Source organism: Lethenteron reissneri, chromosome 42 (assembly GCF_015708825.2).
Source record: "Lethenteron reissneri isolate LAM-NWPU_2019-01 chromosome 42, ASM1570882v1, whole genome shotgun sequence".
Taxonomy (NCBI): domain Eukaryota; kingdom Metazoa; phylum Chordata; class Hyperoartia; order Petromyzontiformes; family Petromyzontidae; genus Lethenteron; species Lethenteron reissneri.
The window spans coordinates 916,382-932,005 of NC_083820.1; the positions used below are offsets into that span (position 1 = coordinate 916,382).

General features: G+C 48.2%; 1 protein-coding gene across 3 annotated transcripts in view; it reads right to left on the reverse strand.

The window, feature by feature from the left end:
* Positions 1-15,624, reverse strand: part of LOC133353013 (CUB and sushi domain-containing protein 3-like) — a 639,938-nt gene that overhangs the window by 46,022 nt on the left and 578,292 nt on the right. For all 3 annotated transcript variants that reach the window (XM_061569078.1, XM_061569077.1, XM_061569076.1), the window contains 5 exons: positions 9,053-9,133; positions 8,202-8,315; positions 6,370-6,558; positions 5,206-5,352; positions 4,843-5,031 (listed from right to left, as the gene is read on the reverse strand). In XM_061569078.1, coding sequence (XP_061425062.1) covers positions 4,843-5,031; positions 5,206-5,352; positions 6,370-6,558; positions 8,202-8,315; positions 9,053-9,133 — 720 coding nt within the window. The remainder of the gene's footprint in view (positions 1-4,842; positions 5,032-5,205; positions 5,353-6,369; positions 6,559-8,201; positions 8,316-9,052; positions 9,134-15,624) is intronic.

Sequence of the window (15,624 nt, forward strand, 5' to 3'; positions counted from 1 at the left end):
AAGGCGGGTCCATGGGAGGGACCGGGGTCTCTTTTCGTTCTACAAGCGGGAAGCTCTGCGTCTCAAGCTGGAAGCGCCTCGTCCTACGGGGGACCACGTGGTCGGAGACCCGAGCGAGGGTCCGACCCTTCGTAGCAGTAATTCCCCTGTATAGAGCAGTTAGCTGGGTGGTCACCACCCTAGGCTGTATCTGGTAAAGGGCCAGTTATCCCTGTGTGTTACGGTGTTACAAATAAATGTGTTGCCTCGAAAAGAAACAACGTTTGCGACTCAGTTGGACTCATTAATAAAGAAAATCGATTAATAACTGTGAGAATATAAATGACACTTGTTTTTTACTTTGAAGACAACGGCAATAAATCCGATTGGAGCTCAAATCAAGAGTGATGATCAATGTAGGAAATAACCAGTCTGTAATAAACACCTTCTGTGAAAAGGGAAATTTGCATTTAGAGTAAAAAATAATACAATTTCGATATTCTTCTACCTCCAGTGAGGGGAGTAGAGAGCAAGATGATAGAGAGAGGGGAGGCCAGGAGCAGATTCATGTAGAAAGTTTGCGACATTAAGAACACAATCTTTACAGTTGTGTTCTGGCATGCGATAGGGAGCCAGTGAAGGGCTGTGAGGATCAGGGAGATCCGGGGTTTATTTGTTGACCTGAGTGAGGAACGTGACAGTGGTCATTTGCTTCATCTGAAGTTGCCGTGCAAGGGATTCGCGAGGCGCACGGAGGGAGCAAGCTGCCATCGTTCGAGGCGCGGACGAGACTGAGAGAGGTGATCGCAACCACTCGCCGCACACCCACGGCTTGACCGCCGACTCCAGGACTTGACGTAGCGGCCGCAGCTGTCGACATTCCGCAGCATGCACAATTGCTCTATTGGACACGACCGGTCGAGAGAGAGTAAATATCTGGCTCCGTTCACATTATAGTATGTGGGGGGTGGCGCGCTGATGGGACTAAAATGTAGTTTGCTAATGATGTGCGGTCACGCCTCATTAGTGAGGGCTTGCCGCGCATTTCAAGTTATCTTCACATACTTTAACCCCGGGGGGCGGGGGTGGGGTGGAGAGACCTATGGCCCGTGGGTGGGCTGGATAGGACCTGTGACTTCATTTAATTCGGCACTCCGGACTGCGCACGGCCAGTGGCCATGTCAGCCCTATCACTTATTCAAGCGGGCCGCAAGCGACGTTTATCCATCACTGTGAGCGCGTCTCAGCCACTCTAATCGGGCGTCGGAGGGGAATATTTTTCAACTCGGTCTACCTCAGCTTGGCGAGGCCCATTGCGCTAAAAGCTCTTTTACGGAACAATCAAGGCCCTTGCCGATAACTTGAGGGTATCCAGCAGAATGTGCTTAACTGACCGCAGCCGAGTGACGAGACGCAGATAAGTCAAAAGTGGCCCAGATGTGTTGTTGCCTGCGTAAGCGAATGTCGCTGGAAGACTTCGGTCCAGAAGACCCATTGGCGGATGGCTAAAACGATTTGAGCCCGGCGGTTGTTGAAGGTGATCCCCGGCGTCAAAATGATGACACAAGGAGGCAGATGAGAGCTGGCTGGAGGGCCGTTGGAAAGCTGAACCTGATAATGAAAAGTAACGCAGCGACGTACCTCATTTTCACTAAAACACTTTATTTATATTTTTTCTATATTTAGTCACTTCCTTAGCTTTCCTATACTTTGTACGCCTATCGTGCCTTTGTAATTTTGTTGTTGTAACTTTCTGAGCCCGTGCTTCATAGGTCATTGGATTCCTCCTCCAGTCTAAATAAATCTTCTAAATTAGTTTTTTTTAATGAGCATGCACCGCTTCAGAATAATGGTCATTGAGAAATGTACGGAACAAAAACTGAAGAGTGCACAAAGAAGCATGGAGATATTGCATGCCGAGAATTCCGTCGAGACGTAACAGGGAACAAATGGATTATAGAACATATGCATGTAAACCCTTTGCCGTTCCGAAACGTCTGCAAGTTGCAGGGTGGTGTCGCGTTCACCGCCGAATCTCGGAACGCGCAAGCGGTAAGTGTTAATTATCTTTAGAGAGGAGTAGTGCCGCTACTTTTAAAGATGTCGCTACTCACCGCAGTGAACTGCAGCGACACAACCACCTCACTGTACGATAGCCGGCGCCAAACTGTGCCATGTGCCCTCACGCATTGCCTTGTGGAAGCCTCAGTACGTCTACCGACCTGAAGACGTAGCGATAAAGATATCTGAGTTTGTTTGAGATATTTTCTTTGATTCATAATCAACGTTTTTGGGTTAGATCGCGTTATTTATAAATGTGTCGTAACCCTCCATCACCCGACACGGCCAATCATCAAAAAAAAGTGTCACGTTGACAAAAGACAAATAGGTCACTGCTTTAGCCCACCGGTGTGTTGAAGCGTGAAACCACAACATTTACAATTTTTTGAGTACGACGTTTCGCTGGTAATTGCATTCAGCATCATCGGGCAATTCGCCAGAATGGTGAGGCTCTGCTCTTGCTCCCGGTCTTAAATAGAACAGCAGCAGGGTGACGTCATCATTGAACTCATCAGGTGCAGTGATTTGAGGCGGAGGTTATTGTAATTATATACTAGATTAATAATCAGGCAATTGTTACGATGTTAGTTGTAGATTAGTAATCAGTTGTAATGTGTGTTATTGTAATTATATGCTACGTTAGTAATCGGTTAATTAGTATTTGTTTCCCCTATAAGGAATTGTAATATGTATTATTTAATAATACGCTTCCAGGCCGCACTAAGTCTGTAGCTGTCTGAGCGGTTAATGTTATTTCTGTTTCTCTCAATTTCAATGGATTCTCTAATTAGTCTTTGCCAGTAGTAACTAGTTTTACACAACACTTCAACGTTATCAATAATGGGATCTAACCCAAAAAACGTTGATTATGAATAATATTGGTTGCGAAAGCCTACGTATTTTCTTTTAGTTTACATCATCGGAATTGCATAGAAAAAAAATGTATGACCCCATTCCCGACGACGTACACATACGTGCCACGGAGATGGAGCAAAGAAATCAGCTCGCGTGCCGCCGGAGCTGGGTGGATCGTTACATCCCGAGACCATGAGAGATGGCGGTGGATTAGTGAGGCCTTCATCCAGCAGTGGAGTGACCAGGGCTGACGATGGATTATTTCTTATTAAGAAAATCATTACAAAATATATACGCTTTTAAATCTCCATATTCATGTTTTGTGATATTTAAAAATAATAAGGAATTTTACGCTGAAATAATTGATCCTTTCGTGACCTTTTGATAATGACTTTAATAATCCAGACCTAAGATAAAATACATAACTAATTTTACTTCAAATATTATATTCATCAGAGGTTTCCATGCAAAGATTGAATTTTTACTAATTTAGCAGCGTAAAATAGTTTTGCTCGACAGAGCGCACTCATCTGCGATGCATCTGAAATGCTGATGCCAAAATAGAAATGACTGATGAGGAGCAGAAATGAATTGGCTCAGGATCTTGGGCAGTATCGTGAGCGGTCAAAACAATGACATTGGCCCGTGAGAAGCTTGCTTGGGCGCAAGATATTTGGCCGTGCAAAAATTGAAAAATAAGTCAACACATTCGTCGCCAATTGTGCTCGTGCAGCACCGCACACGCAGCGTCGCCAATCCCTTTAATAACAACGAAAGCAGACTTCTTCGGTTCGGACGCGCGCAAAGAGAATGGGAGTTTGACAAACGACCGTTTTGAGTGGATCTGCACTGCCGCGTGGAAGGAGCAAGAAGTGGGGGCCGCGTGCGCGAGCGGTGGATCGATGGCCTCAAGGGGGAGGACTGAAGGGAGGCGATCGCCGCGGGCAGAGAGACGTCCGGCCTCCTCGTCGGCCGCCCTAGTACCAGTGGTGGTGCCGCCACCCCCCCCCCCCATCGGGGGGCCCTAAGCTGAAAATATTTTTTGGAGACCTCTCCCCCCCCACCACCTCACCTCTTCCAAAGTTTAACTTCCTGGTGACAAGCAGAGAAGATGTAGACAAGAAATAGAGATACAGCGAGATAACAAAGATGTAGATAAAATAGGGATGCAGTGAGCTGGGACTATGTATGTATGTTGAATTTCTTTCGCACCGTACATAGCCAACCATGATAATAGGAATATAGTCACCGACAAGATAGCAATGAGAGATTAATTTACTCTTTCCGTGAATTATTTTTTGAGGATTTGAACTTGAGCTGATTCTTGATGAACTCCAATTGTTTCATGAATCTGGGCGCCCCTAAAGCTGCTTGGGGTGCGAGGTGCTAACTACTTCGCCTGGTATACAGGAGGTTGTGGATTTGCATGTTCTCCGTGTATTCACTTGGATTTTTCTCCGGATCCTCCGGTATTCCCCTCCGCATTTAGAAACATGCGTTTAGAGTATTTGGCTGGCATAAATTTCCCCATTATAATCCATTTCGTTGAGCTATAATGTCGCCAAGTCGCTTCTGAAAAAGAGCTGTATAGCTCAGTTGGCCTTACCTAGTAAAATAAAATAAAAATATATAAAGTTTAATAGTTTGCTTGATTTGCTTGTGCTCTGGGCTGCCACTGCACATTCGACTGTTGGGCCCTGGGCTGCCACTGCATGTTGGTTCTTTCGGTAAAGTCACATATAAAGAGAAAATAATAAATTAAATACTATTTATTATTTTCTCTTTATACGTGACTTTACCGAAAGAACCAAAGAGTAATTCCTGCAGTCACGAAAGCTCCAAATTACGTATGCCACTGCACGCTCAACTGGCAGAAGAGAGGAGGGAGAGAGCGATTCTTCCTGGGTGTGGAGGAGCCGCCCGGTGAAGGAGGAGTTGTGTGCGCACCTTGGCAGGCCGGCACCGGGCCATCCCAGTAGAGCCAGCCCCGCGGCGTGCTCCGGCACACGGCCGAGCCGCGCCCCACCATGCGGTAGCCGGGGTCGCACACCCAGCGCACCGTGCCGCCCACGTGGCCCCCGATCTGGCTCTGCAGGGAGCCGTGCTGGGGCGGTGGGGGGGTGCTGCAGTAGGCCGCTGGAGGTGGGCACAAGAAGAAGACGGTTCGGATCATTAGGCGTGCATAGTCCACGCGTAGGGCATTGATTGTGCTTCCAGTGACTTCTTAGTTGCGACGTTTAATGGGGTTAAAATGAACAGTAAGACAACGATGTACGCGCGCGAGATTACACCCCCCCACCCCCCACCCACCTCCATATCGGATGCGGAAGCCTTTCTTATTCGTGGCCTGGTCGGCCGCCCACCGCAGGTGGACGTGGTGGCCGTGGCTGGTCACGTTCACGGGGTGTGAGTGGTTGCCGCTTAAAGTCAGCAGCACGGGGCTCTCGCCATTGATGCCTGCAATGGGGGATTGGCAGAGCAGGAGAGGCTGAAGGTGGTTCAATCTTTTACCGGACGCGAATTCCACCGACCCATGAACTTTTCTAGTTGGCCATATAAAACAATATAGGCGCCGCGGTGGGGCTAGATGTTAACTACCTCGCCTAGTATGTTAACTACCTCGCCTAGTATGTCAACTACCTCGCCGAGTATGTCAACTACCTCGCCTAGTATGTTAACTACCTCACGAGATGTCAGCTACCTCGCCTAGTATGTTAACTACCTCACGAGATGTTAACTACCTCGCCTAGTATGTTAACTACCTCGCCGAGTATGTCAACTACCTCGCCTAGTATGTTAACTACCTCACGAGATGTCAGCTACCTCGCCTAGTATGTTAACTACCTCGCGAGATGTTAACTACCTCGCCTAGTATGTTAACTACCTCACGAGATGTCAACTACCTCGCCTGTATGTTAACTACCTCACGAGATGTCAACTACCTCGCCTGTATGTTAACTACCTCACGAGATGTCAACTACCTCGCCTGTATGTTAACTACCTCACGAGATGTCAACTACCTCGTCTGTATGTTAACTACCTCACGAGATGTTAACTACCTCGCCTAGTATGCAGAACGTTGGGGGTTCGATCCCGACCCTGACGCCTGTATGTTGGTCGCGTGGATTTTTCTCCGGGTCCTCTGGTTTTTTTCCTCTACATTTAAAAACATGCGTTTAGAGTATTTGGCTGCTATAAATTTCCACGTGAAAAGCCACTTCATTGAGCTAGTATTTGTGATGGCTAAGTCGCTTCTGAAAAAGAGCTTTGTAGCTGAGTGGGCCTTACCTAGTAAAATATAAAGTTTTTCATAGTTTAAGAGTTTCCAAGGGCCCCCCCAAGGGCCTTGTGAATCTTAATATTCACAGATTTACGTAGTGTCTCTGTAAATTCCTGTACAACAATCATTGCCCAAGACCAAGAAGAACAAATCGCTCGAACGTTTGTCAAATGCAAGCTCGTGACTGTCCTCACCGTCAAATATTTCCAGCAAGTCGTATTCTTTCTCGCTCTGGAAAAACTCCACCGACACGGTGATGTTGTAACCCCTCTCGACGGATACCGTCCACGCGCACGTCTGAAAGTTTGGATAGTTTCTTGGAAACTCGGGGCTCAAAATGACGCCGTAGCTCGCAGTGCGGACTTCGTTGTTTGGGCACTGAGCTGTGGAGGGAAGTGGGGAAAGAAAGTGAGCACGTAGCATTCGGCGCGACGCGGCACTTCTTACTGCAGTGAGCACACGGGCCAGGGAGAGCCGATCACCAACGGCCTAAAACAACCACCAGGGGCAAGCAAGAGAATCTAAATGGAAGGTTTCAAGCAAGTTGGACTCGTTAGGAAAATTTTATTTGGACACTTTAAGAGCTCATTTTACCACATTTTGGCAAACCGTTTGCGGCCGTCTGGAACGCTCTTCCTTCCGATATTTGGAAGCCACTGGGGGGCTATGCATTTTAAAATCATCTAGATTGACAAACTCATTTCTTTCTAACTGCTTTCGTGTTTAGTTTGTTGTCCAACCACCACACCTCCGATTAGCGTGGTTGGCTAGGTAAGGTTCAAAAGAAGTTCAACATATTCATGTATTTTCCTCGGTATGACACAACCACGCTAATACCAACCTGTCCAGGACCAAACGCATCTGGTAGACCGCTTAATGTTCAGAGTATTTGGCCGCTATAAATTTGCACGTGATTAGCCACTTCGTTTGAGATATCATTTGTGGCCAGGTCCCTTATGAAAACGAGCTACGTAGCTCAGTGGCCCTTACCTGATAAAATAAAAATTGTTTCGAAGTTTCGCACCTCCGATTAGCACGGCCGGCTACGTACGGCGCGAAAGAAGTTCAACGTACACGCGAGGCCGGTGTGGCACCTCCGGGGTGGAGCGGCAACGCGTGCCGGGGACACGTTTCCAACAGTGCTGGAGAAGCAGTGCATTATGGATGCCTCCAGCCCACACCTGCTGATGTTGCTTAACAAGCACTTGTTTCAATATTATTTGTAGAATTTTTTAACGATTATTTAAAATATCTTGTTGCGATTCCTTGTTGCAGATTACGAGTTGAAAGTGACGTGATTATTGCACAACTCATACGCATTTTTAATAATGTTCCGTGTTCATTTGTATTGGTAATATGGTCAATTGTTTTTGTTGTAGTGAATTTGTGGTGATAAAATGTTTTACTCATTTCAAAATAAAATGACCTCAGTGATATCTTAAGAGGAAAAAAGGTGCCACAATTGTATGCTTAATGTCTGATCATTAAAACGGTCCTCACAGCCCGCGTGCGAAGGTCGGATTCACGACGTCCTGTTCTCAAACCCCGCAGGTCTCTAGGGAGACCGGAGCACAATCTGTGTACGCATGCGCACAGATCCCGAGGTGGGGCGAGACGGCAATGGAGATGCAGATGGACAACGCGGTTGAGACTGGGCAGGATGGCGAGAAGTGGAGGAGATGCCGCCAATCCTCCGGAAAGAGGACGGTACCAGACAAAAACAAAGATCCCCTGTATAACCTAGAAACACTGCTGGGCCATGCAAGTGCTGTTAGCGAGTGCCTGTAAAGGCCGGCGTGGCACACGAGGGGGTGGGTGGCCAGCACCACGCCTCGGCGCCTTTGTCTCCGCTGTGGCGACGTTTACACATCGCACCAGGGGCTCATTTGAGACCGGTTCCAATAATCGTCACTGATATCGGCCGTCAGTGGGAATCAAACTCAGTTTGCCGGGTTTGTAGCGCGGCGTGCTAACCGCTGCACCACGGCTCCAGCCACGCACATGCACACACACACACGCGTGTTACCTTCACATGACGGTGGAGTCCCATCTGGTTCGAGGCGTGATTTAAGTTTGCATGTTATCTCTTCCTTTCCGACAAGTGTGAACCCAGGCAAACATCTGTACTTAATCACATTACCTGCAAATACAAATGTCACGTACAGCTACAATGGCACGACATCACGTTTGCAGAATGTTTGATAAAATAACTTGAAAGTGCTCACAAATGGTGTGTGGGAAAAAAAAACATTCATAATAGAGTTTTTGTTGGGTTAGTTCGCGTAAATATAAATGTGTCGTTAAAACCCGCCACAGCCAATTAGTTACTAGTTCAGAATTCTGCCTGTCGCCTGATGAGGCTGATTGTAATTACCGGTAAAACGTCGTTAACTCACATTGTAAATGTTGTAGTGGGTTTACTCTCCAACACACTGGTGTGCTGTACTAGTAACGAATTGGCGCGTTTTATTTACGTGACAAACCTTACCAATTGTCTGTGTTGGGTGGTGGCGGGTTTAACGACACATTTATATTTACGCAATCCAACCCCAAAAAAACCTCTATTGTGGATAATATTGGTTTTGAAAGCCTCCTAGTAGGTGTCAAATAATTATTCACGGTACAGATTGAGGCAACAGATGGAAAACATTCGTGTGTTTATATTTTTTGATGAGCCACTTCCCATACCATTATGTACTAAGTAACATTGTTAATACAGAGGCAGATATATACACGTAGAGGTTACAAATATAACATACTAAGTGGTTCAGAACGTATGAAGATTGGGAACCTTGATTTGTCAGAGAATCATATTTGATGAAAAAAAGCAAACGGTTTCATTTATCGCATCAACGGACGGAACACATCCATACTGACCTATTGCGAACTCCTCGGTCTCGGTGAGAACTTCAGAGTGGGGCCCAGTGGGGGGCACCACGCACGACATCAGTTGATAAACTGGCATACGGAGGGGGCGCACACAGCACATGCCCACCACATTACGGCGCGAATGTTCAGTACGTATTTACACATCATCGGCGCGATCGTTGTTAAACGCATTTTGCAGAGTCTCGAGTCTTTCCTGCAGTGACTCGCCTATGGTGGCCACAGTGCTCATTATGGTGCAAACAGGCCAACGAAGATCCCCCGTATCGCTTGCAATGGGACTGTCGGAGCAAAGCGCCTGTTAGCTCGCACATCGAGCGCACGCCTTGTTGTAACACGTGCAACAAGAGGGCATGATGATAGCTTTGAAATGGATGAGTAATTACATCCAATTGCTGCAGAGATAATACATAGCAACAATTATCTGGCAATTACTGCGAGGCTGCCCGTACTGCGATGATACGGTCAATGAGCAGCTATCAAGAGGGGACTCCACGTATATGGTTCCCAGAAGGCAGACTCCGCAGCCGTAAGCATTGGTGACCATGCTATACTGACGAGTCTTGTCCTGGTGAGAAACCCATCTGCAATTCTTTAACTCTGCATCACTGTCGCCTTTCCACCCCATCACAATCGCTCAAATGTACTTGCGATGGTGACCTATGACATGAGGAACACAGAGCCATTCTTCAGGAACCGGCTGATGGATTTCTGTGCACAATGCACAAGGGCTGAGTGCTTTTTACACATTTCTGTGCGTTGTTTGACACTCATAAGCAATTAATGAATATAATCCATCTTGATTTAGGAAGCATCTGAATGCCACCACATCTCTCGATGCTGCAGTTGTAATATAAGAGGGATTCACTGTTATACTGCTAGCAACCGCCAGGTTACAGCAGCCCACAGGGGATTATTGTGTCCGTTGTGCAGGGAGGGGCTGGGTGGAGAGGGGCTGGGTAGGGAGGGGCTGGGTGGGGAGGGTGGGGAGGGTGGGGCTGGGTGGGGGGTGGGAGTGGGGCTGGGTGGGGAGGGGCTGGTGACCCCGTGGTGCCTTTATAAAACTCAACGTTTAACCTACTCACGCCGGCTTGTGCCCGCCCTCACAGTCGGGTATATTTGCGGAATACCCCACGCCGCCGTTGACCCTGGCCATTGACCGAGCAACCCAACGTTCCTACCAGCTCCCTCCGCAGGAATGTGTTATTATAAAACGTCGACTGCACTGCTTCAAGTAAAGTCTTGGTGCAACAGGAAGAGTGATACGGGCCCCATATTGCGCTCACGTGAGCGTTCTCCATGCAGTGGAAACGGCCTTGTGCTGCCAACGACAACAAACGCCATTGACCACTGAGTGGGGCTGACGTCACCACGGCGCCTGGGCCAGGCGAGGTGCACTTTAAGGCCACGTGAAGTGTCGAACGCCCGCTGGCAGAAGGTCACGGGACAGACCCAGGTGCCATGGGTCGATTGACTTGAGATGACCAATGACAGAACACACTCCTCTCTGGTCCATAACAACGGTTGCAGTTGTCAGCGCTAATGGGACGCGTTTCAATCGTCAGCAGCACCTTCACCGGTCGATTGCAGATTGCATCCATAATGTCAAGGGGCAGCGCTATGCTAATTCCCTGCTGCACACCGCCATGGTATTTTTTTTTATCGCAGCAAGAAAATACGTCGCGTTTTGCAATGGCAAACAGAAAACGCGCACTTAATGAAAGCCATGACCCTAACTTGACTCCACAGAATCGAACCGCGAAGAGCTGCATTGTGTGCAATGCTGACAGCGCAAACAAAGCGCACAACACCCCCTGGCAGCGGACACGCGCACACACACAAAGATCCCCCGTGTAGCCTGAACACACTGTTGGGGCAAGTGCTGTGAGCGAGCACCTGTGAAGGCCGGCATGGCACACAAGAGGGTGGGTGGCCAGCACCATGCCCGGCCGCCTGTTTCCCTAGTGGTGATGTTTACACACCGCACCAGGTACTCATTTAAGGCTGAGTCAAACTCAGGGAGGCCGAGGACCGGTTCAGATATTCGTCACTGATGTTAGCAGTGCGCGTGGATCGAACTCAGGTCGCTGGGTTCGTAACGCACCATGTTAACACGCACACACACAGACACCCACACGCACACGAACATGCACGCACGCACGAGTGCCACCATCACAGCTCTCTGGAGTCCTCTCGCCAATCGCAGGAATTGGGACAAACCCTCTGCACTCTGTCCGATCTTGAGCTTCTTCATCTCACTGTACGTGCCACCCCCTTCCCCGCCTTTACCTCCTTTAAGTTTCCAAGCAGTATTTTTTCACGTCATCCTTCCTTCAAGAGCTGCCTTCATTTAACTTTTCACTTCTGAGAATGCGCCCAATCCACATCTCGTGGGATTGTTCTGTTGACACTTTTATTCTCCTCAACCTCAAATCTCTCTGTCAATTCAACTGATTTCCTCCCTTTGATACCACAACCCACATCTCAGTCTTGTCATGGCTTCCTTGCTCAGCGTCCCGGCTTCTGCCACGTACAACACTACAACTCCAGTTTAGCACGTAGGCTTTCGTGACCAATATCATCCATAATACGGGTTTTTTGGGTTAGATGGCATAAATATATTAATGTGTCCTTAAACCCGCCACAGCCAATTAGTAAGGTTTGTCACGTAAACAGAACATGCCAATTCGTTACTAGTGTAGTGATGCACTTTAGAGACACTAGTATTCAGGAGGCACTCTGTTTATGATCGCCTTCACAGGCACAGGGTCAGGACAGCAACAGGCTGCCTGACCAACAACAATGAAGACGATGTCGAAGGTGATGACGGAGACTTGCGCAGCTCCACGGATTCCACTCCAAACAACAGCAACAACAACGAGTCCTCTCCGGGGTCTCCCTTTTATCCCCCCAGCGAAGCCTCGCTGCCCCCTCTGCCACGCCCCCTTCTAGAACCTCCGAGAAGGTTCTAGATTTGAAGCTTTCCCTCTACGGGGAGGGATTCCACCTATCTGTTAGAGTTTTTAACAGACAACGAGACAAGAAGTCACAGCTTCTCGAGACGCTGGCCTTCCTAAAGAGATGCCGAGATAACAAGGTAATAAAAATACGGTTTTCTTGGAATTTCTCTCACTTGATACAGCTATCGTGCTGTGACTGTTCCACCTGAAGACGGAAGCTTGTGTTGCCTACAAAACGTCGTGATTTTTATTTATTTATTTTACTTTTATTAATTTTCATTTTTTACCTACGTGACTTTACCGAAAAATCCTAAGAATATGAACTCCGAGAAGGTCCCCGGCTTGCTTCACCTGCCCCCTCTGTCATCCTTTCCCCACATCCCTTCCTCCAGCCTATCCCCTGACCTGCTGACCGACAGGGCTGCTTCAACAGCAGGTCCCCTTTTTTCCAGCAAGCAGCGCTACACGCCATAGTGACCTATTCCACTACACCAGCGGAGTGTTTTTATTTCACGCGGACAACTTCTTGTTCTCCTGTGTCGCTTTTATTCAAACAGAACTCACTCCGCTCTCTCAGCTTCTCCACTGCTAGCCTGCTCTCTCTCTCACTCTCTTACCCTCTCCGCTGCTAGCCTATCACGGCGCACTCTGGTGGCTTCCCACCGTACCCTCTGCTAGCCTCTCCACTTCCAACCTATCACTACGCACTCTGCTAGCTTCTCTACTGCTAGCCTGTCGCTATACACTCTGCTAGCTTCTCTACTGCTAGCCTGTCGCTATACACTCTGCTAGCTTCTCTACTGCTAGCCTGTCGCTATACACTCTGCTAGCTTCTCTACTGCTAGCCTGTCGCTATACACTCTGCTAGCTTCTCCACTGCTAGCCTCTCACTACACACTCTGCTAGCTTCTCTACTGCTAGCCTGTCGCTATACACTCTGCTAGCTTCTCCACTGCTAGCCTCTCACTATACACTCTGCTAGCTTCTCTACTGCTAGCCTGTCGCTATACACTCTGCTAGCTTCTCTACTGCTAGCCTGTCGCTATACATTCTGCTAGCTTCTCCACTGCTAGCCTCTCACTGTACACTCTGCTAGCTTCTCTACTGCTAGCCTGTCGCTATACACTCTGCTAGCTTCTCCACTGCTAGCCTCTCACTACGCACTCTGCTAGCTTCTCTACTGCTAGCCTCTCACTATACACTCTGCTAGCTTCTCTACTGCTAGCCTCTTACTATACACTCTGCTAGCTTCTCTACTGCTAGCCTCTCACTATACACTCTGCTAGCTTCTCCACTGCTAGCCTCTCACTATATATTCTGTACTCTTTGGTTTTTTCAGTAAAGTCACGTAGATAGAAAATGAATAGATCACGACGTTTCGATCGCAACACAAGCAACCGCCATCAGGTGAAACAAACACAGCAGGAGAACTGCTGACGTACGAGAAAGAGCTGCTGCAACAAGGTTATAGAGGCGTTTGGTGGGTCCAACCCAAGGGTAAGTGGGCGGAGCTAGAGAAGGAATTTGTACGTAAATGTAAGAGATGAGCATGTCAATGTGAGATGGCTCCAGCAACCGGAGGTGCGCCAATGAGAAGATGAGCATGTCGCGCAACAGGAAACCCGCAAGAGCAAGTGATACACATGGAGAGAGAGACACACACAGAGAGAGACAGAGACACACAGAGACACACACACACAGAGAGGGACATCTACATAGAGACACACACACAGATAGACACACAGAGAGACAACCTAGAGAGACACACAGAGAGAGACAGAGACACACAGGGACAACCCACAGAGAGGGACATCCACATAGAGACACACACACAGAGAGACACACAGAGAGACAACCTAGAGAGACACACAGAGAGAGACCCACACAGAGAGAGACACATACGGAGACACACACAAAGACACAACACAAACAGACACACACAGAGAGAGACACCTACACACAGAGAGACACACACACACACAGACACACAGAGAGAGAGAGACACACAAAAAGAGAGAGAAACCCACATAGAGACATACAGAAAGAGACACACACAGAGACACACAAACAGAGACACACACACATAGAGACAACCAAAGAGAGAGAGAGAAAGACACACATAGAAAGACACAAGCACATAGAGAGAGACACACACAAAGAGACACACACACACAGACACACACAGAGACACAACACAGAGAGACACACACAGAGAGAGAAAGAGAGACACAAATAGGAAATAACAGCTGACATAGGCAGGTAGGATGGAAACATCACAGTCAGTTAAGACTTTACTTGGTTAATAACGTCCTTCCAATGATTGCTCAGTTTGTACCCATCTTCTCTGTTGAAGTTGTGTCTGTGTTTATATATCTGGATGGCTTTATGAACAAATCTCTGATGATAGCCAGTGGGTTTGCAGAGTACATTAGTCTTGGAAAAATCTATTTCGTGTGAGCCCACAGCGTTAAAACAATGATCAGCAATGGCAGAGGTATTGGTCCTACCAGTGTTTCAGATCTGCCTTGTGTTCGCGAACACGGTCCGAGACATGTCGCTTAGTTTCCCCAATGTAACTGCTGCCGCAGACACAGCTTAGCTTGTAGACACCAGGGTATTGCATGTCAGGAATCACATCCTTTACAGATGGGATAAAATCACGGATTTTGTGTACTGTGTTGAAACGAACCTGTATCTTGTGTTTGTTTAAGATTTTGTAAATCTTTTTGGTAACCCCTGCTATGTATGGCAAGGTGATGGTTTTTATTTGGTCCTCAGATGGTTCTCTACCCATGGCTGCTGGGGAGATAGCTTTGCGGATTGTACATTCAGAATATCCATTCATCTTGAGGGCTTGGTGTACGTGCTCCAGCTCACTGGCTAGGTGGTGCTGGTCGGAGATACAATTGGCCCTATGGTGTGGTGTTTTGATGAGGGAATTCTGCTAGCTTCTCCACTGCTAGTCTTCGCGCACTCACACTTAGGACTCCGCTAGCCTCTCTACTGCTAGCTCGCCTGCCCATGAGGTGTGGAGAGCGGACCCGGGACTTCTCTTGTGTGCACTCTCCTCTTCACTCCGACCAACTCCCCTCAACTCCCCCTCCTTATTAACTCCTCATTAGTCCCTCAAGCCCCTGGCGCCTGTTCCGTGCATTTGCAGCCAGCCAATCACAGCTATGCATCTTAATTGGCCGTCTCCTTTTCGTCGCTCTCTCGCCGCACCTGTTCGCCCCGATGCGACCTCACTGTCCGTAACTCGCACATGCGTGCACACCGCTTGCAAACCCCCGCGCTACTCCACTCCACTAGTATAGCACACCGGCATGTTTTGTTTACGTGACAAACCTAATTGGCTGTGTCGGGTGGTGGTGGGTTTAACGACACATTTATATGTATGCGATCTAACCCAAAAAACCTGTATTATGGACAGCTCCATACTAGGGTCATGCCCGAACTGTCAACACGGCGTTCATGGTGTGTACAGACGCAGCATAGCGGCATGCAGCGCACGTTCTCTGCTTGGGCAATGCGTAACGCTGCAGTCTGTTTGCATGCCGTGGTCGCGTCGCGGTGAGCGGAAACCTTCCGCTTCCTGCCTGGCTA